This window comes from Lepidothrix coronata, unplaced genomic scaffold (assembly GCF_001604755.1).
Source record: "Lepidothrix coronata isolate B3197 unplaced genomic scaffold, Lepidothrix_coronata-1.0 Scaffold131, whole genome shotgun sequence".
In the NCBI taxonomy this organism is placed as follows: domain Eukaryota; kingdom Metazoa; phylum Chordata; class Aves; order Passeriformes; family Pipridae; genus Lepidothrix; species Lepidothrix coronata.
Genome location: NW_016690311.1, coordinates 586,391 through 610,089, shown reverse-complemented (window position 1 = coordinate 610,089; position 23,699 = coordinate 586,391). Strand labels below are relative to the sequence as shown.

The 23,699-nt window shown below is 40.5% G+C and overlaps 1 protein-coding gene across 1 annotated transcript in view; it reads right to left on the bottom strand.

Moving 5' to 3' along the window:
• PTPRG (protein tyrosine phosphatase, receptor type G) overlaps positions 1 to 23,699 on the bottom strand; it is a 397,243-nt gene that overhangs the window by 116,165 nt on the left and 257,379 nt on the right. Inside the window, exon 5 of the mRNA XM_017826901.1 lies at positions 18,967 to 19,062. Coding sequence (XP_017682390.1) covers positions 18,967 to 19,062 — 96 coding nt within the window. The remainder of the gene's footprint in view (positions 1 to 18,966; positions 19,063 to 23,699) is intronic.

Sequence of the window (23,699 nt, the reverse complement as noted above, 5' to 3'; positions counted from 1 at the left end):
AATAAAAGGAAGTGAAATATTTCAGCCGGATCTGGAATGTGGATGAACAGATATGAAAAGTTTACATGTGCTTTGCTTTGAAATAAAGTAGGAAATACTTATCTGGACCTTTTCAGGAGAACTGAGGGGTGAGAAGGGATACTGGTCGACACTACAGCACACTGAGATATCTGTGGAGCCAAGAAAATGCCTACAAAGCTCCTGACATAATCATAATCTAGATTTGGTGCTCTAAGTTTTTCACCTTCACAAGCACTAAATGATCCAAGAATGATATATTCCTGCTCCTCCACAGATGATATTTTCTTCCATCTCCCCCATATAAGCTATAATTGCACATCTCTCGTTTGAGTCGACGCAAAAGGACAAATCTGGCCAAGAGCCTGCAGCCTGACAGAGGTGAGCTGGGAGGCAGAAGGCATTTGCTGTGTAATGAATGGACTGCCCAAAGTAAGTATCTGGCAGAATATATTTGTAAGGGAAAACAAGAAATGGAAACAGCCCCCTTAATACTTCAAGTTGCTGCTCGTGTGTAAAATCAGAGAGAATAACAGGTACCGGGCAAAATGTGACACTGAACCTTATGCTGGCACACGCACTATTTCACACAGATACTACCATGACCTTTGGTTTTTTGAAAATGTGCATTAGAGCTGATTTTGCCTTTGCCTACAGCAACTGGTTTCAGGTTCAGTGATTTGAAGGCAAACTCTGTTGAGTTAAATCTGGGTTTTGGCCTTCAGGTGTTAATAATCCTGCTATGAATGAAAATATACCGAAGTCACAGAGGTGCATACGCTGGAGGAGGGGGTGTTCCTAAATGTCTCATTCACTATGTTGTTTGGGGGGGGGAAGTTAATGAGTCTTCCAATGATTATTTTAAATAGAGTAATGGGTGTGCATTGATCCTTCTAGCTAATTCCACTTTGAATAATACATCATTCTGACTGAAAGCTTGCTAGTGATGTATTAACTTCATATTTCACTACAGCTTTGGAGGGTATCTACACTGAGATATTAAGTAACAGTGCCAAAGAGGAAGCTGTACTTTTTCCTTTACTGTTTTAAAGTCCAAAATGGTTTTAAAAGCTATTGAGCTGACTTTGGGGTCAGGTGTTCTGGCTGTCCCTCATCTTTGGTTGAGTGCAACGCCGCTGCTTGCAACCGCTCCTCTCAGCCTTTAACTCACCCCCTCCGTCACAGCCTCTGGACCTGAGTTAGTTACAGACATCCTGGGACAAGCATGGGACAAACTAGGTTATTGATCAGCAACTTCTCCTTTCATTATGTCCAGTAGAGATGCTTGAAAACACAAGCAGCATAAATACCCTCTTTTACACCAAAGGTTGGCTGAAATATCCGTGTCACAAGAAGAGCAAAGGGACGGCACTGGCACCACAGAAGAACAGACAAGAGAACCTGCACTGGCGTGTTGGTGCAATGGGCTGATACAGGAGCCTGTCTCAAAAAAACCAAGACTGAGAAACTCAGAGGTAGAGTTAAGTCTGCTTAATAACTCAGCTCAGAGTACTCTGTGTCCGTGCACACTGAGTTTCTTTGTTAGCAGACAGAAACATTGATCGTGCATTGTACACCTGCTGGCAGCGACTGATCAGATCACCAGGCTGAGGAAGACTCTGCAGCTTCCCCTCCACAGCGTTACTTCCATTCACCATCACAAGATTTGCAACCAGCAGGATGGTAAGAAACAGCCAGCAATGTATTTTCCTTTCTTTTTGTAAGGCACTTGTTTGCCCAAACTTTGACTCTCTCCATTGATAAGTTAAGAATTAATTTCCCCAAAGCATTCTTGCACGAATGCAGCTAATTTACTGCAAGTGAGTAGCAGATTCAATTAACAAATTATTGAAAGATCTTAATACGCATATATCTAAGGAAAAACAAAAGATATGTGCAGCCCAAAAGCACAATCTGATTAGGAGCAATAGAATATCTCAGATACAAAGCTCTGTAAAAGACAAAAATGTAATTGCAACACAGAGGAGAGGCAGCTTCAGTGGCAGCTTCTCAAAGCTGGGAAGGCTTGATTGATAGACTTTATCATCTGCAGCTGCGCAAAAAAGGGCTAGAGGAGCTGCAAGTTTATTTAAAGCAATTTCAGTGCACTGAGCCTACTTGTTCTCCTTTGAGAAAATAATATGATTTCTTCACAGAGCATGTAGTCTACTTATTTAAGCAGCAGTGTGCAAGATCTTTCAATCCTACCAGCAGTTCAGCTGGAAAAATGACACATCAGGGGGTAACATTTTATCAGGATGGAGGCTATTTTATAAAAACTGCCATCAGTTATAAACTGTTCTCACCATCTGCGTAAAAAAAAAAAAAGGGGGTGTGTGGAGGGAGGAAAGGAGTTGGGTCTCTCTTAGACTTTTCAAAATTTGCTCACTTTACTGGATTTTTTAGGTAAAAATAACCATTTTGACCTAAGTTGGGAGGAAATGAAAAAAAATATAATGAGCACTACAGCCAGATCATCCTACAACACCCACTCCTTGATGTACACCTTCACACATTTGGAGAGGCTAAACTCAAAACTGTGAAACCACAAATGGAAGTTAGCTCTCATTTTCATCTGCTCCTGGCTTGAATTTGGTACAGAAGTCTGCAACTGAAAAAAAAATATCTTCAGCTATTCTTTTTTTTTTCTCTTCTTTTTTTTTTTTTTTTTTTTTTTAAAAACAGTGAAATCTGGTGGCTAAACAAGCAAATGTGCTGGGCAAAATGCAAAGGGTGGAAGGGAACAGTTCAGATGGACATCTGGAACTCCAGCATTTTGCAGGGGTTTAATTTAAACGTGCCAGCTAAGCTTGCCTGGGATGCAGCAGAGATTTCCAGCCTTTCCCTCTCTTCCAGCCAACACAAAGGATTTTGGTGAGAGAGGTCACATCAATCACTCCCTTAAAATGAAGAAAAGGAATCGTCTCAGCTTCCCAACATCTTTCATTCATTCTACATGAAAAGTCCTCATTTTTTTCTCTCCCAGCACTGCCCTGGGCTCCCTCCAGCCCAGCAGTACAGATGACTCAAGCCGGCATCTATGAGTCACAAACACAAAGGATGCAGAAATGTCAATTAAGTTACACAGTCACTTCCCTAATGACAACCACACCTCAGTTCACAATTAAATTAGAAATCCAGGGAAAACAAATTGTTGTAGGGTAGATTTTTTTTTTTTAATCTCATGCTTCGAAAAATCAAATTCTAACACAGTTTGTTTGCCATTTCTTTTACTTCATTTTTAAGGAGGTTGGTGTGAGCTAATCTCCCAAAACTGCAGCAGGAATTTTTGCAACACTAAATTCCCCATGTCTAATGCAGCAGTCATGGGCTGGGAGGGCTCTCAGGCTTCCAGGCATCTTTGTGGTACAGAAACACAGCATTAAACCAGTGGTGTTCATTAACAGCTTTCCAGCACAAAAGGACAACTATGATACATTTTTGCATTTGTAATTTTCTTTCAAGCAAGTTCTTCCATTTTTACGTATCTTTTGTAAATGTTCAGTGTCATTTAATTTCTTGCAGATGTGTGCAGCTTTGCAAAATGCTATGAACTCGCACAATTCAGTGCTCACAGTACCTAAGGCAGAAAGCACCAACTAATCCTCAGACTCTCCTCACTTCTGCCTCCGCTCTCATGTCTGAGTTGCCTCCCTCTTCCATCACCCACCTGCCACATCCTCCTCATTCTCTTCCCACCCAGTGAGCTGTTTCTGTCTCCTCCAACATTACAGCATCCTCCCTTCCCAAACTGTTCCACTTACCCCTTTGAGCACCCTTGCACAACTCTCCAACCTCATCCTCTCCACACCTCCTGCTTTCCCAAGGAAGTCCCTGTGCCCTTCCACCCCCCTGGATGGTCTTCATGGAGACAGGAGAAAGAAGTAGCTCTGGCTACCCAGGATAGTGAGTGGGTTTGTCCAGGGGAAACCTGGATGCCAGCAGAGAGGGTGCCAAGGATAGCAGCTGCAGGATTGCCAAGGATTCCAGAGCCAGTGGGCTTCCAGTGTGGGTGCACCAGGAGCCCCATCTTTGAGCCAGGGTGGGTACCAGCAGTGGGGCAGTTGCAGCAGTAGACCTCCAAGAAACAGGTAAAATGGACACACAGTCCATCTTAATCTCCTTTAAGCCACTGAACTGAGAGTGGCAGGATGTGGCCTACAATTTTTTTCTCAGCTGCTTCTAAACTGTTCAAGTTCCTGGAGCAACAAAAGTACAGCTCACCCCCACCTATTTCACCTGGTCTAACACTACACACAACAGTGAGGATCACATCAAGATGTTTATTTTTCACTGGGTTAGCATGACCCAACAACTCACTCAGTTCCTTACAAAAACACTTCAACAACTATCATAGCTATATAGTTTAAAGGAAATGTGTAAATTTTTGCAGAAAAACAGCACTTAGAACACAAGTGCATTAAAAGCCTGGGAAACATTCAGTTTGTGGCAGCAGTTTCTTCCTCTCGAAACACAAAGAAACACAAAAACTAACATGACATGTATGCTTGTTTCAAGATGTTCTACATTTCAGCAGTGGCAAAGTGAACGCTATTCAATCACTGCGAGTAGGTGACAGTCTTAAAGCCACAGAACTCCTCAGGACGCTCTAGCCTTCATGCCTCCGCTCCACGGGCTTCTTACAGCTTTCCGGTGCTCCTGTGGAGCATGACCCATCTATGGAGGGGGTTTTCAAGCTCTGTCTCTGGTCAGGAAGCCCTCCTCCTACACAGGATCTAACTTCAAAATTGACAGAATTTCAAAATCTCAGGGAAAGGTATGAGAGAAAGAATAAAATACAACTGAACAAGATTTAAAACAAAACTTAAAACACGGTTAGAACAAAAGGTGCTCTTTGAACAAGTCTAGCCTGACCCAGAACAGTGAAGATGCTTCCTGCAGGTGGGTGTACACAGGAATACTCTCAGGAAGAGTCTTCCATTTCTCTTCTTCTCCTCTCTGAATCTGCTCACCAGAGAACCTGGCTATTAATTTGAGGTGTTTCCTTATTCTTTTTTCTTCCTTCTCCCACCCCAGCACTTTAACTCCTGGGTGTCCAGAGATCATGCATGCTGGTTATGATCTGATCACAAATTCTGTGGCAGTCAGCTGGACCATCCAGGCTTCCTGGCACGTGTTTTGCCATGACCCCAGTTTTGGTACCCACCTCTAGAAAAGTTTTATATCTCTCTTCTTAAGACCTGGCAGGCTGCATGGTCTTTTGATATCACCACCTTCATATAACCACCTGTGACTGACACCACAACCCACACTTGGTTTTTCCCTGCCAACAGCCTGAGCTGGTATGGAGTGAGCTAAAAAGCCAGTGCTCTGTGAGGGCAATTCACAGAGGGCTGGCACAGAGGGACATGTTCACTACCAGGCTGCACAGGCAATCCCTCCCGAAATGCCTGAGACCCAACACAGCCTGAATTCCAGCCCAGTGTTACATGCATATGAGGAGCACTGCTGGCTGCTTTGAGGATAAGACGTTTTTCAGAGCTAAGGGCAGCAAGTACCACTGCCCAAGGAAGGAATAAAAAAATCTCCTCCCTTTAGGGGCAAGACACCAATTATATGGCTCAGACGCAATGCAAGCAGTAAAGAAGGAAGAAAGAGGGCACTTCCTCAAAGGCAGGCATAGGCTGGGCACTTAGGACACAAATGCAGCATTAAAAAAAATTGCTTCTGACACAAGAACAGCTGACAGAGATAATCTCCACAGCTCAGCACCAATTTATACAATCTTTCAACAACTCCATTAGACAGGTGTGGTAGCAGCCAGCTGTACTGCATGCACAGACCAAAGCTTCTCTAGTGCCCAGATGGCTCTGCAGCACACCAAGGTAGTGCCACCTGCCCAAGCATCACCCTCATCTACCACCACTGTCTGCCCACAGAGAGGTATTGGTATCAACTTGAGGGGTAGTGCAGAGCTGGTCTAGGTAATGGGTGAGTTCAGACTCCAAAATGATGGATGTTCCCATCCACAACACAGTGACTCCCAAACAGCTCTACCCAGACAGGTTCAAAAGCCAGCTTTACTTTTGGCCTTTAATTCTTTGCCCAAGTTATGAGCAGAGACAAGTCAAGCCATAAGGCGGGGTGGGGTACATGCTATTAGGGAAGGTAAGCTTATTAGCTGAAATGTAATAAATCTCTGTAGATATCTGGAATAGCAGAAGGCAACAGTTTGCTTAGCCATATAACTGGTAATGAGTTGGCAAGAGGAGAGAATTTCAAAGCGTTAACCTAAAGCTTAATTTGACCAGTATGCACTTTGGGAGAGTACTTAATAAGACTGGTTCACCCAAGATGGGGAACTATCTGTCTGCTCATGCCTTCCATGAAATGCAGCAGGATATAAAAAAGTGTGATTTTAGCAGTTTAGAATACAAAATGCAGGGGAAAAAAATCTTTGAAAAGTGATTGATGCAGTCTAATCATGTTTCACACAAGAGCATTTCAAATTATGTTAGATATTTTTATAGGATCTAGATATGATAAAAAAGGTTTGCCAGGTGGCAAGGTAGGCAGGGGGGAGGAAGGAGTAAGAAAATAATTTTATGTTGACTGCTGCTAATACACAGGCATGTGGATAATGCCATACAAACCACGGATAAAATGCATCAAAAAAAATTGCTAGCTTAGCTGTTAGGGTTATGGAGCTTTGCTTTCTAATCAACGCTTACCCATATAGCTGTTTTTAAATATTGATCTGGTAAGCATGATCCCAAGGGAAAATAAATATCAAAAGGGGTGATTTAATTCAATCATCCTGATTCCTGCATAACATGATCCTATTTCTTCAAAAACCCAGAAAGCAGTAACTTAAGTGAAGCTTATAGATCAGCTAATATATTTACAACCTTAAAATAACATGAGACACACTATAAAATATGCTGAGATCCAAAGTTAATCTCTTTTAGCAATATTCTTGCAGCAAGTAAAGATGAATTTTATGGTGAAAAAATCCATTTTATCAGGAGCAAGACTGAGCTTTCTAATAACTGAACTACTTTCTAATGTGGCATATCATTTTACTTTACTTATAAAGACGAGTTTGCAAAATCTCCAGTTAGGCTTCATTTGATACAGCAGAGATGTTGCAAAACCAATACCCTCTTTCAGAAAGTCTCTTTGCTCTTGATAATGACCACATTACAATGCATTTTTGATGCACAGAAATGGTACTGTTACAATCAGCAGCTAAACACTTGTTCTGATGGTGTCAGCCAGGCAGCTTTTCCTTGGCTTCTCAGAGCTGTGAAACAGTTGCAAACACCATAAGCTCATAGGAAAAATCCTGCTCCATCAAAACTCACTGTTCAGAGGTGCTGAACAGATTTAAGCAATCTTTATTTAACACATATTCTGATTTTCAGCATAGGATAAAATGGTGATTGGCATTCTTGACTCTCGTCTGTCTCCAGGAGAGTTTAAAAAGCACATCCCAGCTTCTATGCTGGTTTTGTTCTGGGAACTCTGATACAAGCACAGCTGAACTTAAAGCAAAGGGAGGTTTAATATTACTCAAACCAGGACCATTGAGCTCATTTTGGATTCATCACCTCGGTCAAATTAGTGTGTTCCTCAGTGAATCACAGATGAGAAAGATACATCTGAAAGCTACTATAAAGTTATGCTGTAAAAGTGTTCCCAGGTTTACACACCCTCATTTCCACACCACAAACTTGAAGATTTCTGATTTAGACTCACAGGAGGTAAAACATCAGATATAAAGATTGCTCTGGGCAAGCCGCCATCTCGGCTGCAGAATTATTTTGGGGGGCGATGTGCCATCAGCATTATCAGCTAAAGCATCAGCCATACATACAAATGTCTGCCTCTGTACAAAGACGTCAAGAAGGGACCAGACTAGACTCTGATTTACTTTCATTGCCTTTCTTTGACCTCTGGAAAGAAAACCACAGGCTCAGAAAACCCTCAATAATAATCTCTGCCACAACTGTCCTGCAGCACAGAAACTACAGACGACAAAAACCAGCAACAACTCAATCCGATGGCAGTAACCTGTAACACTGGATTTACAGTAATTTAGGATAGATTATAATTAAATTACTGAGGGAAATTTTCCTGCACACCTGCTCTGCATCATGGGTGATGTTTAGGAATTATACAAGAAACCACACATATCACTGGTAATAACTGGGGTGGTGCCTATATGGACATGCCAACCTGACACCAATCCGTGCTGATGACACCCCTGGAAGGGGTGGGCAGCACCCCCTGCTCCCAATCACTCCACTTCCCTCCCTTGCATGCTTTCATGCTTTCTCATCACATCCAATCTGGGAAAAACACTGACATTTCAGCTGGATCTGTTCTGTGACTTAACTAAGGATGGATGGTGTGGGCAGTGCAGACAAAGACACAATTAGGATGACTACATAACCACCTCACTGATTGTACAAAAATGACACGTTCCATTTATTTGTACAATTTGAGCTGTAAGTGATTCTTACATCTCACAGCAGCCTATTAACAGAAAGAGACTTTGTGAATGGAGTATCCGGGTAAACACTTCAAACAAACACATCAATTATGCATAGTCGGTATACTTTTTCTACCTTAGGGATCAAACTGAAACAAGACTAAAGAATTATGTTTTATTTGTATTAAAAATGTATTAGCTACTGTCCGAGAAGGTTTTCTAGAACATTTGGTATGCTACCCAGGAAATTCTGTCTGAAGCTTGTATTGTTTATTATTGCCAATACCAGGAGAAACCTGGCACTGTTATATCTGAGAACTACAGTAATAATTCTTCAGGCAGAACAGCTTATATTTAACAAGAATAACTTTTTCATCTGAGCCAGAAGATCTAAAGGGAAAGGAAGCCCCAATTTTACCCATCTATTTTATATATTCAGACTTTACAACCAATCTTTTTTTTATGACACAAAGTGAAACTAGGCAATCATTTATGAATAGATCCTGTGCTCACCTTCACTCAAACTGTGCCATAACACTAACTGGTAACCAGAGACATATGAAGACTGTGCAGTTTCATTGAAGATACAGAGGGTGAAAACAGGTGTAATTTTTCTAAGGGGTACACGAATTCTGAGCAAAATCCTGAAGAACAGGCAACACGTGAAATGGAGAACTGGAGTTTCCTATTTGAAATGCTAGATTTTTCCATCTATGTCCCATGAATGTAAGCCACATGTAATATATTTGATTAAGCCTCTGAGAGACAAATGGGTATGAGTACTGGATGACTACAGAGCCAGTTTGTTTTTTGTTGTTGTTGGGGTTTTTTTTTTGTTTTTGGGTTTTTTTTAAGAAAAAATAAATCAAATTAAATTTTAAAAATAGGTAGGCGGACAGACATAAAAAACTACCTTCATGGAATCCAGGCTGGATGTTTAACAACTGGGAGAAAACAGAGACTCACCAGAGGCAGCTGCTTTGTCTGGGAGAAAGGAAAGAAGATGAACGCACAGCTTTACCTCTCCTTTCATTCTGTAACTAAGATCAATTCTAGAAAACTCTCTGAAGACTTGGACAGCAAGAAATAGGTACTTTATTTACAACTTCTCTCTTCCTCTCTTTTTCCTAAATAAAAAGCTCAAGTCAAAATGCACCATATTTGGAGCATGTAAGAAGGATGGGGACAAAGCAATCTTTGCTATCACAGAGAAAAGTTACTTGCAGCAAGGAAGCCACATCTGATGGGCTTCTCAATGCTCAGAGACACAAGAGAGACTCCACAAGGGGTTCTTGTCCCTTCCCTAGAGCAGACAACAGGTGAGGAATGAAGCCTGCCTGAAATCTGGGGGTCCCTCCACTTTTTCCCTGCTGTCACAGCACTCAGCTCTAGGTCTGCAATGTGATGCTTGACCAAGTCACCAAGTCATGCATCAACAATGCACAACAGAAAGCAAAATGAAAAAAAGTACTACTGTAGTTAGGGAATGAATTGGTTTTCTAGTCTAATGGTTATAATCAGTAGATTTCCTGAGTATCAATCTTCCTGAACCACAGAAGGAGTGACGTTACAGACTGACAACTGTAATTTTTACATATTAGACATCTAAGTGTCATTTTCAGGAGTTTGGTAATGAAAACTCCACACGACATTTTTCTATAAATTTTAAAAATCTCATGGCATGGCTACAAAAGGGGGGGGGTGTTTTTGTTTTTTTTTTTTAAGGCAGGGTATTTTTAAATCAGAGAGAAGTAAATTACTGTGTTCAAGATGCTGACATTAGACACTATAAATATTCCTAAACTGACTCCACTTTTGAACATCAAGGGTGAGAGAAAGGAAAGAGAGGCAAAATACATGAATGTGTGCTGATCAAGCTTCTAGGGCAAGTTATTAAAATAAAACCACTGAAATGTAAGGGGACAATTACAAGAATTAATGCTAACAAACTGGTATGCAATTTAATGAAGCAAGTTAATAATGGCATCCCACTTGGGATTAATTGCAATACATTAATCAATTAAGAATCATTGAGAAAGCAAAAAAACTGCAGGTCAAAAACATTTACCATGCTGTAAACTGAAAGATAGTGATCCTGACATTCAAATGCACATTAAACTAGAAGAGCACAGAGATCTATTCCCCATGCAATGCACACAACTAGCTCTCATTAATGGTTACAACAGATAGCTCAAGACATTGAGGAGAGACCCCATAAAATATACAGAGAGTGTTTTTCAAATTTGTAGCATTGCACAACTTTGAAGTCCAAGTCCTCTCAACAGCAAGAAAGTTTGCAGTTCCTTCCCAGCATCAACAATTGTGATGTTTCCACTAAAGAAATCTGAGCAAAGGACTGTGATTTATCACAAAAAGCAGAAGTCACTTGTCAAGCCATCCCCATTGTTAGCCGCCCTCCCTCCTGCTGCATCTAAACCAGAGAGGCGATGGCACAAGTTGAGTTGTGGTCTCAGACTGCGCAGTTAAAAAAGCATTTACAGTGCATTTGGGAAAAAAAAAAATCTAATTCTAATTTTTACCTTCAATTAGATTTTTTTCAGACACTTTGGAAGTTCACTTCTGTAGTTGTGTCTGACATTAAAAACAAAATAAAAGCCAAAGACTCTCTGTGCATTCTGGTATTTCGCTCTGCACTGTAAAAAGAACTGCATGGCACCACTGTCTGTACAGCTCATATCCTTTAAAACTCAATCTAACAAAAAGGCTTTAATTGAAAGTACTGCATTTTAGAGGTCAGCTGACAACATCAGGCTTTCTGCTTTATTGGAAAATATCAGGAATGAGTTCATAGAGCTGAAGAAGGGAAAGGAAGACGATTCCTTGGGCACTGAAGAAGATAAGTGCACATAAGGTAGATTATCCTTCTACACTGCACAGTCAGCCTGTGGATAGAAAAGTTTCAACACAGCAGGTTGCAGCCATCATGATCTAGAGACTGCAAATGCCTCTTGGCAGAACACAGGCAAGCAGAAGCGGAACGATGTGTTTGCTTCCAAGAACGATCTGTTTCAGCCGCCCTGTCAGCCTGTGCCTCCAAATCCAGCCCACCTTTCGCTCACACATTCGTACCTCGTTCCTCCAAGCACACTTGCTCAGGATGTTCAGGCTGCTGTGTGAACACTTCTCTTAGCTCTCACAGATTTAGCCACGTGTTCCTTCTCATGATCAGCCACGACAAGCGTGCAGCCGTGTGAATGGGGGCCCGAACCCACAGCACCCTGCACATCAACAGAAACTTGGCTTGTGTTTGCATGGGATTTGACATGAGGCATTACCAGGGGCCCGGGCTCTCCACAGTGACCCCAGCAGCAAAAGTGTGTATCAGTGCTGCTGTCAATGGACAGAAAGTTTGGAGAACTGAAGATTATTTGGTAAAAAACCCCCCACAGTGAAAGGGCCAGTGTTTCTTCAGTGCAATTCAGCTCACTAGCAAAGCCCTCATTTCTTGAGCCCAGCAGCACTGAGTGACGAACATCACCGGGCTCACAGCCCTGACACCTTCCCTGTGCTCTCCAAATTGCTCATGGGTTTTGCTCAGTGAGGTCCCAGGGCTCACCCCTGCAGTCTGGTCCTTCCTTACCTGCTTCTCTGCTCTGACACAAGTGATGATCTTCAAGAAAGGGATGCAGCTCTGCCCATCTCACAACTGCATCACCCTCCACAGCTAAAAACCTTTTGAAGCTTCTCTAGTAAACTCAAGATTTCATCAGGGTTTGTTTGTTAAGTGCTCCTGAAAATCAGCCCACTCATTTATGTACTAAAATAAAGGATGAAGCACCTTATTACAAGAAACCTTAGTTTTTTTAAAGAATCTCTGCCATAAACAGCAATTTTACTATTAAACATGACCAATTTGGGCAATGGTAGGGATCAGAATAAAGTTAAAGTCTCACTGTTAAACACTTGAAACTCAATAAGCACCAAAACTGAAACTGGAGATATATAGATATATATTTTACTCACAGAGCTATTTCCCATCTGTTCTCCCCTTCCTTTCTTATTTTACATAAAATATTCAAAAATATTCCTATTTCCCAAAGAAACTTTCAACATAAGTTGAAATAAAAATCAGATTTTTGGGCTTAGTTAAAAAAATATTTTTGTTTTCTTTAATGGAAAGGGAAGAATATATTTTTTAGAAACAGACAGCTTCCATCAATTTTTATCTTCTACACAAACCCACCTCCAATCAAAATGGTTTCAGTGCAAGTATTTTGCTCAGCATGAATGCTTGCTCTTAGGCACCTAAACTTGCACGTTTTGGCTAAACAAATCACCTCTGGAGGCTGTTCCATGCCATACACGTACTGAACTCAATTAAAATCTAATTTTAGAAACTCTCAAAATTTTGTATTTAAGTTCTCCACAATGTAAAATCACTTTCGAAAAATTTATATCCACTTATTCACTGGAAAATTAGGAGAACTGTTTTCTGCTCCAGAGATGTTCATATGTTACTGCACAGCATTACAGGTACTGTACAAGGTGAGTCTCAGAAAAATGTACTCTCAGTGCTGTACTGGCCATATCTACCTACTCTGACTGTGTCTTTATATGTCAGGGTAGCTACTTTGTACCTCTGTGCTTTATTCCTCTATACTATTCTTCAGCCACTTAAAGGCTCTCGTACTGCATTTATTAGTAACAACTAATGGTTTTAAACAACTGCAACATTTCAAAATGCCGAGAAAACTGGACTTAGTGAGGAAGGACACATTTCAAACTGTTTTGCTTGTCTTCACTTACATGGAGAGTTAATAGTATATAGGATTGAATAAGCAGCTTTAGCCTGTACACATTTTCATGTTATGAAGATAATAAAAATATAGCTGTACTAATACATAAATAACACTGCTAATCAATAATAACAGTTTTATTATTCATAAGCCACTATTAATAAAGCACCATGGGTTCTAATGTAACCACTGAAAGAATTAATACTGTAATTTAATTTTAAGGTCTTTACATCTATCTGAAGTCTATTAAAATAAATGAAAAGTCTCTCAATGACTCTAGATGATGCCCTGCATGTTAATGATGCCACATGTTATTTTAACTACTGCAAATCACCTCTAAGATATTGCCTAAACACTGGAGCACCAGTGTTTAGGCAATATCCATTATACCCACCATTATGCTTCATGTAGGTGGGTATAATGTTCCAAGAGAAGTGCACACCTCTTTCTCCATTCCCATTGTCAAAATCAAGCTACTTTTGCTCAGACTTTCAAAAAGCACTATAGTGAGGGAGAGGTGGGATTAGGGAATTTCCAGGAATTGAGATGGGGACATGGGATCCTCGTCTCCTGATTGACATGGTTTTCTCAACATCTACCGTATTTAAAGCACTTATTCACTGAATTTATTTGGTTATGATGGCAGACACATGAAAGAGTTAATGAAAGGGAAGAAGAGGGAAGAAAAAGGCTTCTAAGAGAAGTTAAAAGCTGAATTCTGTTGTTTGAGAAATATACATTAAAAAAGGCATATTTGTGCCAAATATTCAACAGCTTTGATGGTGTTCCACCAATTTATTCTGTGATCAGCTCATTTAGGTCCCCGTGAAAAGTTACTGATCTCCTTGAAGAAGCACACCAACAACTACTATAAAAAAATCTCACAAAAACCAAGGCCACAATTACTCATTTTACTGAAGAACAAATCGCTGCGTACATGAGTTAGAACTAAATATAAAGATATTTACATACAAATAACACACACATAGATCTAAAAGTTAGAAGGGCTATACAGTATTTTTCCCACAACCTTACAAAAGTGTCAGCATTGGAAAAGAAAATCAAGAATGGCAACCCAGCAAAAGACCTGTAAACCCCTTGATTTTTACCCCATATACTTTTGAAAATACTGCTAGTTGCACATTTGCTGCCAAGTACCTAATTACCTTTAAAAATCTAGCTCTGCACTGCTAAAGCTCTTGAGTGATCGAGGTATCAACATCACTCATCATTATGGAGCTAATTTTAATGATGAAAGCATTGCTAAAAGTTATTTTAAAATTCATTTTTACTTTAACTTCTTTAGAGATGATTTGTTTGAGTACCTGAGACACAGTAACTAATCACTGATGGTTTTCTTTGCAAATATAAAATAGATTTATATGCCCTCCCTGTAGGAAAAAGAATTCCATCACCTCCTCCTGAATTTCTGAGCTATCGAATATTTGATGAGTGCTTAGGGAATCAGTATTGTGTCTTTTCACAGCAGTAATCAAGGAATGAAGTATTCTCTGTCATAATGAATCTACTGCAGGACTAAAAGATGAATATTTCAAATGCAAAAGCAATATGTTTGTTTTGAACACATTTAAGTTTGGCTTTAATAAAGCAAGTAGTGAAGTGTGCAATGAATTATATTGTTAGATGGTTAAAACAGAGCCATGCAATATGTCTGAATGCATTTAATCCAAGTAACTACTCATTTTAAATGTGACTTATAAATATGTATTACATGTATATAGACGGATGGATGACTCAGGAACCATGAGAGATCTGGGCCTTGCCTTCCACTCCTGGCTTGCTTCAAAACCAGCTCAGCCTGACAATTAACCAAGGCCCGGAGCCAGAACATCATTAACCACAAGCTGAATGTTACGTGGGCTGAAACCGAGCATGTGCACCAACTATTCAAGTTAGGATCATTTAAATAAAGCCTGAGGTGCCCGCCTGGGCTGGGACCTGCCACGTGTGTTCCAGCAGATGGTGGGTCCCAGTGTGCAGCCACTGGCACATTTAAGATGCCCCCAAAGCAATGAGCCCCTCAGCCAGGTCTGTCACTGTGGTGGTACCATTTCTGCAGACCCAGAAGCCTTTACTGCAAACCACGAAGATGCTGTTGGTAGGGGGTCATGGGCATGACTAGTTAAATATCTCCCACTAGCACCAGGTTCACTTTGAGAGACACCACATAACCCCAGTACGGAAAGGAACGGCCACAATGTGTTCTCCTGAAAAACCTGTCAGAAGGGAGGGAGAAATCACAGGCATTCTCTCATTTGTCTCCAGAGGACTTTGATTTTTGTTAAAAAAACAAGTGAGTTCTCTTTAACAGCAAAGAAAAACCCACTTTCAGAGCCCAGTTAGAGATTTCAGGCCAGCTCATCTCATTTGCAAATTGAGAATACCTGCTAGAGTCCCCACAGTGCTATTTTGTGTGAGACCCTCTCAGAGTCTATCCACAATGAGATACAGAGATGAGCAGTTAGAGCAGTTTGTATTTGCAAGAATTGTTTCCTAAGTTCAAGTACTAATTTTTTTTTTAATTAGGTCAACTGCCCTGCAGCACACAAACAGAAACAGAATTTATCACCACAGCTTACAATGAAAGCAATGAAAAAAGCACAGATTTAGTTTGCATTTACAAAAAAGTTTCAAGAGCTTCAGTTATACCTGTACAGAACCAATGTACTTTACCTGGAAATTGCCCCTGAAATAATGAATTCAATAAGGAAAATTTTTATATGGTCCAAGTTAAATTATTTAAAAAGGAAGAAGGAGGGTTCTTAATTATTTAATGTTTCACCAATAATTATATAGTTCATTATAATGTTCACTCACCAGAGAATCTGATTTTCAAAGGAACATTTGTGAACATCAGTCAAACAAAAAACACCTGCCAGACTATAAACTCAGTTGGTGCAGTACACATTCATTCCAACACAGCATTACTGCATTAGCAAAAATCCAAGTCTTGACTTAATGGCAAATCTATCCAATAATTGATGTTAAAATATCTACATAGGAAAGCAGGCATGATTCAGTTTTTTAATGCATTTGTAAAAAACAGTATGGCCTCTCGTGCTACAATTTTTTACAACTAAGTTCTAGGTAAATGAGTTTGAGATGGGACTACAGTTCTGGAAAATTGAAAGCTATAAAATTAGTACTTGAGTAATCTAAACTGCCAATCAAAATGTGACCATGGACATCTTAGGGACATTTCATTCAAAAGTCACTAGGAATTAGTTTTAAAAGACAGCTTTAAATTAGCTCCATGGAATACTAGCTGTGGTATGCTTATCCATGTGGAGCCCTGGGGAGCAAGGCTCAGGGAACACCAGGTATTTCTGAATAAAAAGGTTTTTCCAAGTTGTGGATCACCAGCTCCAGCACACAATACACAGCTGAGGGAGCTAAAACAGCACCTTAGTCAAAAAAAGTACAGATTTGCAAAGGATTATCATCACCCATTGATAACCCTACGTACAACTCAGGTTCAAACTCTGGAAAACCCCCATGATGACCAAAACAGTAGTTGTCATCTTGATGTCCTTAGAGTTAACTTACACAGATCAGAATTCAGCACATGCTCTTCCAGACTGGGGACTCTGGGCTCTACAAATCTTCCTTGACTGTTCTCTGTCTTGGAGGAAAGCTACCCAGAAGGAAAACCTGATACACTCACAAGTTTAACTGCACAGCATTGATTTCTCATTTCAACCCAAAGGCAAAAAAAAAAAAACAAACCCAAAAAATACCAAAAGAAGAAACCCATTTCCTTTCTGCCGCAAAACAGGTTGTCCCTGGGTCACTTTGCCAAAGAATTACCTTAGCCCCACTCTCTGGAAAAGATCAGAGACTGTTTATCAGTAATGGTTTCAGATTTCATGGCTCCTGGAGCAGAGGAGCCCAGCTGCACCATCATCCAGACTTTACAGCCTCATGTCCTGCGGCCTGCAGGGCTGGAAATGATGAGAAGTATAGATTTCTGCTTCCCTGAAGGGACCGCAACACTCAGTTGTGGTCTTGAAGAGCCTGAGGTCTCCTACAATCAAAGGGTTTTTTTTAACAGCATTACAGATTATTTTAAGTTATTTTTAGTGAGTTAATGGCTCCCTTGGAATTGTGCAAAGTGGGACTTGCAGTAAGTGCAGCACCTGGCTTTGCAGGTGGGGAATACAAAACACAGTCCCACTACAATTTTAAGATCCTCTAAAACCAGGATTTAGGGAATAAATTTCATACATACAGACTAGGCAATGGTGTGACATGGGGCAGTGCTTCACATGGCCGATGTGAAGCACATCAGGGTAATTTAGCAATTAAATTCCTGACAGATGATGCCACAACACGTGTTGCACACCACGGCACAACGCAGGCTCCTGACATAGCACACACACATAACCCACAGCTCTTCACTGTGGCACAAACCAGCCTTTGGCTGTTCTGTTTCTAAACTTCTGTCTCGTATGGCCAAATTCAATTTGCCCAAAGCTTCCCATATCACATCAAGATTAAGAAGTCTGGGGAATCATCATGCTATGCCACTGCAAATTATCGCATCTCCACCAACTTTGCCCTAACATGAAATGCCACAGGAGTGCTCAGAATCCAACAGTGATGAATTTAACATGCCTCCTTCCACTAGCCTGATGTCAGCAGAGTTACAGCAATTTATGCAATACAAGGATCTGTCCTTTTCTCCTTATCAAAGCATTTGATCAAAATCAGTGACATGGAAAAAGACAACCTTACTTAATTTGAGCAGCAGAGTCAGGCTTGTCACTCTAACATCATAAGAAAAAGGGAGGTATTTACATATGGGTACTTGCATATTCCTTTTTATCTGGCTTCACAAAGATAACGGCAAGATCACTTTCTTCCTCAGCAAAAACTAGTGTGAAACCTCACAGAGAATCAGCATTTTCTCTTGCTCTTCCCTCTCTCCTTTTCTCTCTTTTGAAAAGCAAGACCTTAAGATATTTCAAATCTTCATTAGCCATTTCTCTGCCTGTGACAGCCTGGTGGTATGGAGTAGCTCCACCTCTCTCCATTCAATTCACCCTCGAGTCAGAAAGGTAAAAATCCTGTTTCTGATGCAACGTGACAAAAAGCTCACCCTGCTGAACAGCACTGTCACATGGCTCACACGCCAGCCATGGCAAGCAGCAGTCCCTGCCCCACACCACAGGTCTGGAGCGTTTTGAACCATAAATGAGCTCCCCCAGCAGCCCCACTCTCAGGATGCATTTTAAAAAAGCGGATGCATAAATTCACTCATTTGGAAACCTGGTCTGTTCAAGAACTTGTTACTATGACAATTTAGAAGAAGCTGCTACAGATAAGATTGATGAAACTTATTGATTAATTTTCTCTCCAGCTATGTTTGAATTTTAAGTTTTCCCTAAACAGAACCAGTTGGTGTTGGTTTGTTAGTATTCCAGGAACTGCAGCAATGTGCTTCAGCAGTGAAGGAAGTTCCGTGATAAATGTGTTCTCCAATCTGCATCTGTAGAGCAGCTATAAAATCAGAACAATTCATGCAAAATTTTTCATTATGTTTTTAAATATACTTATTTACATTTTAAATCACACATAGACAGTATGAAATATCTTTCACTTAGACAGGTGGGAACAAGAAAACAGATGCATCCATTAAGCTTGAAACAATTCAATGAATTAAATAGTACTCGGTGAACACTTTGGTTTATGGATATAGCCTTTGTTTAAACTTACTTGAAAAAACACAGCCATGGCTCCTACTACCCTGTTTTCTAGAACTGCTGTTCCAAAACTGTCAAAGTCATCGGGATTGTAGAAGTAAATCTGCATCTGTAAAAATTAAAACCAACAACAAAATCACATTAGTGTTGATTCATACAGTTTTCAAATGAGGTAATGCACACACATTGTATGTAAAGCCAGTGTTATGAACCTGAGATAAAGGAATTCTGCTGAACAATGCTGTTTAACCAGCATCTTGATTAATAGCATGACTGCTCTACTGGGACAGTAAGCAGGGAACAGAGTCAATGCAATGCATTTTAATACCAAGCCCAAGGATAAACAGAATGGTCAGTCTGTTTAGATGGTAAACTTTGTGCTTTCTGCCAGCATCTCTTCATTTCTTTGCCCATTGCAGGCTCATCTCCTGCTCTGTTAAATGTGCTAAACATATTTATCTCAGAAACCATAGAGAATTTTGAAAAGGATTTCAACGTTTAGAGTTATTCCTTTACTCCTAAAGCAATTTGTAAGATAAAAGTCTGTCTCCGTAGCAATGCATTTTTATGAGTCTCTGATATTCAGGTCTACCAGTTAGGGTCAGACTTTTCCCTGTCTTCAGTTAGATTTCATGACTTTTATTTCCCAAGCGTTAGTACTCTGCAAGAAGTACGAGACAAACCCAGATATTTTGATGCCATTTTCAGATGAATAATAAATATTAATAATTAGACAAACCCCAAGTAAAAGAGGGTGAGAATAATGATTACCCCAAACTAGAAAATGCTGGAGTTACACAAATAGAGAAACAAGAAACAGTTTCCTCCATACACTCTTGCTGGTGAACAATCCCACTCCTATACACACACTTGCCATGAATAAGGGCAACCTACAGAGGCCCATGGGTGGTCCTGCTCTTAATTTCTTGCATGGTTCTTGTTCCACTTCCCACAGTAGCTGAGCTCCCACTTCTGCCAGCCATCCAAACACTGCTGCTTCTCCAGTAGCTGTTCAACCCCTCCATTCCCAGAGAAACCCCTAGTGCTAAGTCCATCTGTATCAGCCGTGACTTGCTCCAAAGGATATGGCTTACATCCAAAAAAAGCAATGCTCCCTTCTCAACATTACACTGTGCAGGTGTGTACAGTCACAGGACAAATTCAGCATTGGTAATGTTTGTTATATGTGTGCCCTACACAATACAAATGAAAACCACGTGCCTGATGGTGACAGCCAAGCACAAGAACTGGACTTTGCAGCAGTTACTCCTGGGGCTATGCAGGGAACCTCCTGCATGGATTTCACGATCCAAACCAGTGCTGGCTGGCTGATGTGTAGGCTCCCTTGTGCACACTGATGCAAGTGAAAAAAAAAAAATCTGTTTCTGGCTATGAAATGGGAATAGACCCACCAGGATTCTCTGCCACTGGCCCCTTGCCTGAGCCCTGTGCACTCACTCCTGCTTCTCTGCTGCCCATCCCCTGTTACCCGACCTTTTCACAGCATCACTAGGTGATAGGAGACACCCACACAGCCCACAGTTTAAGGGAGAAGAAGGTCTAGCTGAGACTGTCCGTGCATCCCAACACACTGCCAGTCTGACCATCATTCCCTCCTGCAAGTCCTTCTGCAGGAAAATACTCTGCTGGACTCAAACACTAGTTTGGGTTTTTCCAAGATAGAGCTGTATGACAAATCCTCCTGTATCCACAAATGCAAGTATTTTTCCCATATTGTGTATATGCCAGATGAGAGTATACCCTTTTATCTTGCTCAGATATATTCCTACTCACATTTACTGATTCCCAGGCTTCTGACAGGATATATTGCCTGTAATGGATAGGTGCTTTGCCAGTATCATACAGATAATAAAACATCATCATACAGGGAGAAAGCCAAGATGAAGATCAGAGCCTTCAGAGGTAGAGGTACTTTTTTCAGCAGGAAGATGAAGTAAGAGCACACTCCAAATGGCCCACAGAAAAAAAAAGAAAAAAAAAAAAAAAAAGAAAAAATTTGCACTCGCACCAGCTTCATAAAATTTGAAAGCAATTTTCTTCCCCTGTTTTGGCCTTCTTATTTCCAGAGTTCTCACAGCACACACAGAGGTGCTGGTGATATCTCACAAAGTTGGTGGTACCTCTAGATTCTGACAACTCATGCTTTGAACAAATGCAGATCAAGGTACAGCCATTCATTGATGCAGAAATTAGAAACAATTTGTTTCAGGTAGAGTTGCTTAAACTTCAGTTTAGCCAGCACAGATCAAAGCTGAGAAAACAAAAATTACATTTTACTTCTGTTTAAAATAAAGTCTAAAATTATGTATACCTTACATAAAACACTTCACTATATAGTCCTCACAGGAGTTTATGAAGAAAAGCATCACTGAGTGAGTTCGGCATATGCCAAAATCATTTTGGATCAATTTTGCTCACAGCATTTTAAGGAAATTAATTTTTACAATACACTTTTGGATAGCAGTGCAAAGGGCTTTGGTAAAAAATAGTGCTTTATTCAGATCCCTCGTCTCAGCAGTGCAATCTCACAGACTAATCAAGAACCACACTCTGCCTTGATTACCATACACATTGGAACATTTTACCACTGCTCCCTGGTGTTTTTCCAGAGAGCGTGGTTCCTCTCTCTGCATCCATCACGTCAAGGGGAACTGTCTGGTATGAAAAATTATCGTCATCTGTCATACAGTAGCTTCCTTATGTGTTCATACAGCTAGAAGGAACATTTTAGGAGTAGAGTCTCTGAGGAATTGCTATTATATAATTTACACATGCATACACTGCAAAGCAAATGTAAAAAAGACAGTAAAGTTTCACTCTCAAAGCCTCACAGTTCAAGCTGCTCATTAAACCACACCTGGACACTGCTGAGCATTAGTATTATGACAATTTTCTAATTATGTGATCACATATTGTTCTCTTCCATAATACAGTCTCATCTGTTTTCCCCAATTTACAATAAAATGCAAATGTATCAAATGTATTTTTGTTCCTTTATACATAATATACATAATATTGAATACATTTATCAGCAGATAGTTAATTTAATATTTTCTATGGGTGGGATAACGTTCTTTATGTACAAAGCGGGAATAAGACAGTTAACTGTAAAATTAATTTCACTGCATAGTTAAGTGGCCTAAACATGCTAGAAAATTTTCATTATTACTCCTTATTATATAATTAGTATATACAATATATGGTGCACTTTGCATATAAATGACTTCTACTGTCTCTCTGCCTGGGACATACAAAGCCGTAGCACAGAATGCAACAAAGAGGTTTTTAAGCTAAAGAAAATTTGGATCCTATTATGATTTGTTATTTGCAAAATGCAGAATGGAGCATCATCCAGGCTTGCACATCCAGCCTGAATTGTGGCCCTGCCTGATTTCAGCACCACAAACCATAATTTCTGTACGTTTTTGCATGTGCTTTCACAATAGCTTCTATTTCCCAAAATTAAAAAAAAAATAAAAAAAATTTAGAGGCTGTGAGAATCCCACAGTAATGGGAAAGCCTGAAATACCCTTCATAGTTTCTATAATGTGACACTACCTGTCTGCAGTCAGAATACTCTGTTCCACACATCCATGCTGACAGTGCTCCAAACAGCCTTCTCCGTGGCACAGGTCCCAGAGGGCACGAGCATCCTGTCCTCTGTGGCACAATATATTAGATTTATAAGACTTTCACACTATAACCAACAAGGCTGGGAAAGGCTTACATGGGCTTCCTTAATCTCGGATGTGGAACACAGCAGTGTGCTGGCATGTACCTTGTAAAGATCTATTATAAAAACCATGTAGTGTCCAAGCAACTAGAAATTTTCAGTATTTTGATAAAACTAAGCTGAGACAAACTGTCCCTAGTGACACAAAGGCACTTTTCTTGCAGGAAGACTCTCCATCCTAAAATGCTATCAACTACTGCAGCTACAGAGCTTTACCAAGGCAGGGAGAGAGCAAGAGTTTGCTTTTAATGGAAAAACTTCATGCTTTGACACTCTTCACACTATAAAAGAATTGTTTTTAAACTTGAGAGAGATTTGCTGTACAGCACAGATTAAGCCTTGGAAAAAACCTTACTGAGGGCCAAATCTTCAGACTGTTACAAGTGCCTTAAAACAGAGGATTAGAGAGAAAGCCATAACCCAGGAGATAATTGCCAGTCACCCTAAGAAAACATGTCATGTTTTCTAGTGTCTGCTGTCCAGGAAAATCCAGTGCCCAACCATTACAGTTTCCAAGCACTCCAGGCCTATTTCCAGCTCACAACACACAAGTGAATACACCACATACACGTGGGTAATTCTCCAGCCTGGAGAGTCTTTGCCTCCGAACTCCTACCCTCCACTATGACCTGGGGGCAGGCAACCCCCTCCTCCCCAGGACAATCTATTCTCTGCAGAAACACCTTTCTTCAACTGTGTTCTTCCAACCTCTACAGAAATCTGGTGTTCTCCAGACTTGGCAAAATGGCGGGCCCTGCTCTGTGCTTAGATTTTAATGCCGAACTGGGCTGCCACCACGCTGATGTTGTAAGGACAGGCTGTCCAAAATGTGCGTGTGTATTACTGAGAAATACTGCCCACCAGAGACCAGTTCTGATTTTATTAAGTACAATTACCTCTGAATGACTAAACCCTCATTATGAAATGTCACTGGTTTGCAAAATCTGAGCCTGCTTCCAGTGAATGGCTTCCCCCCGCCACCAACTCACAAA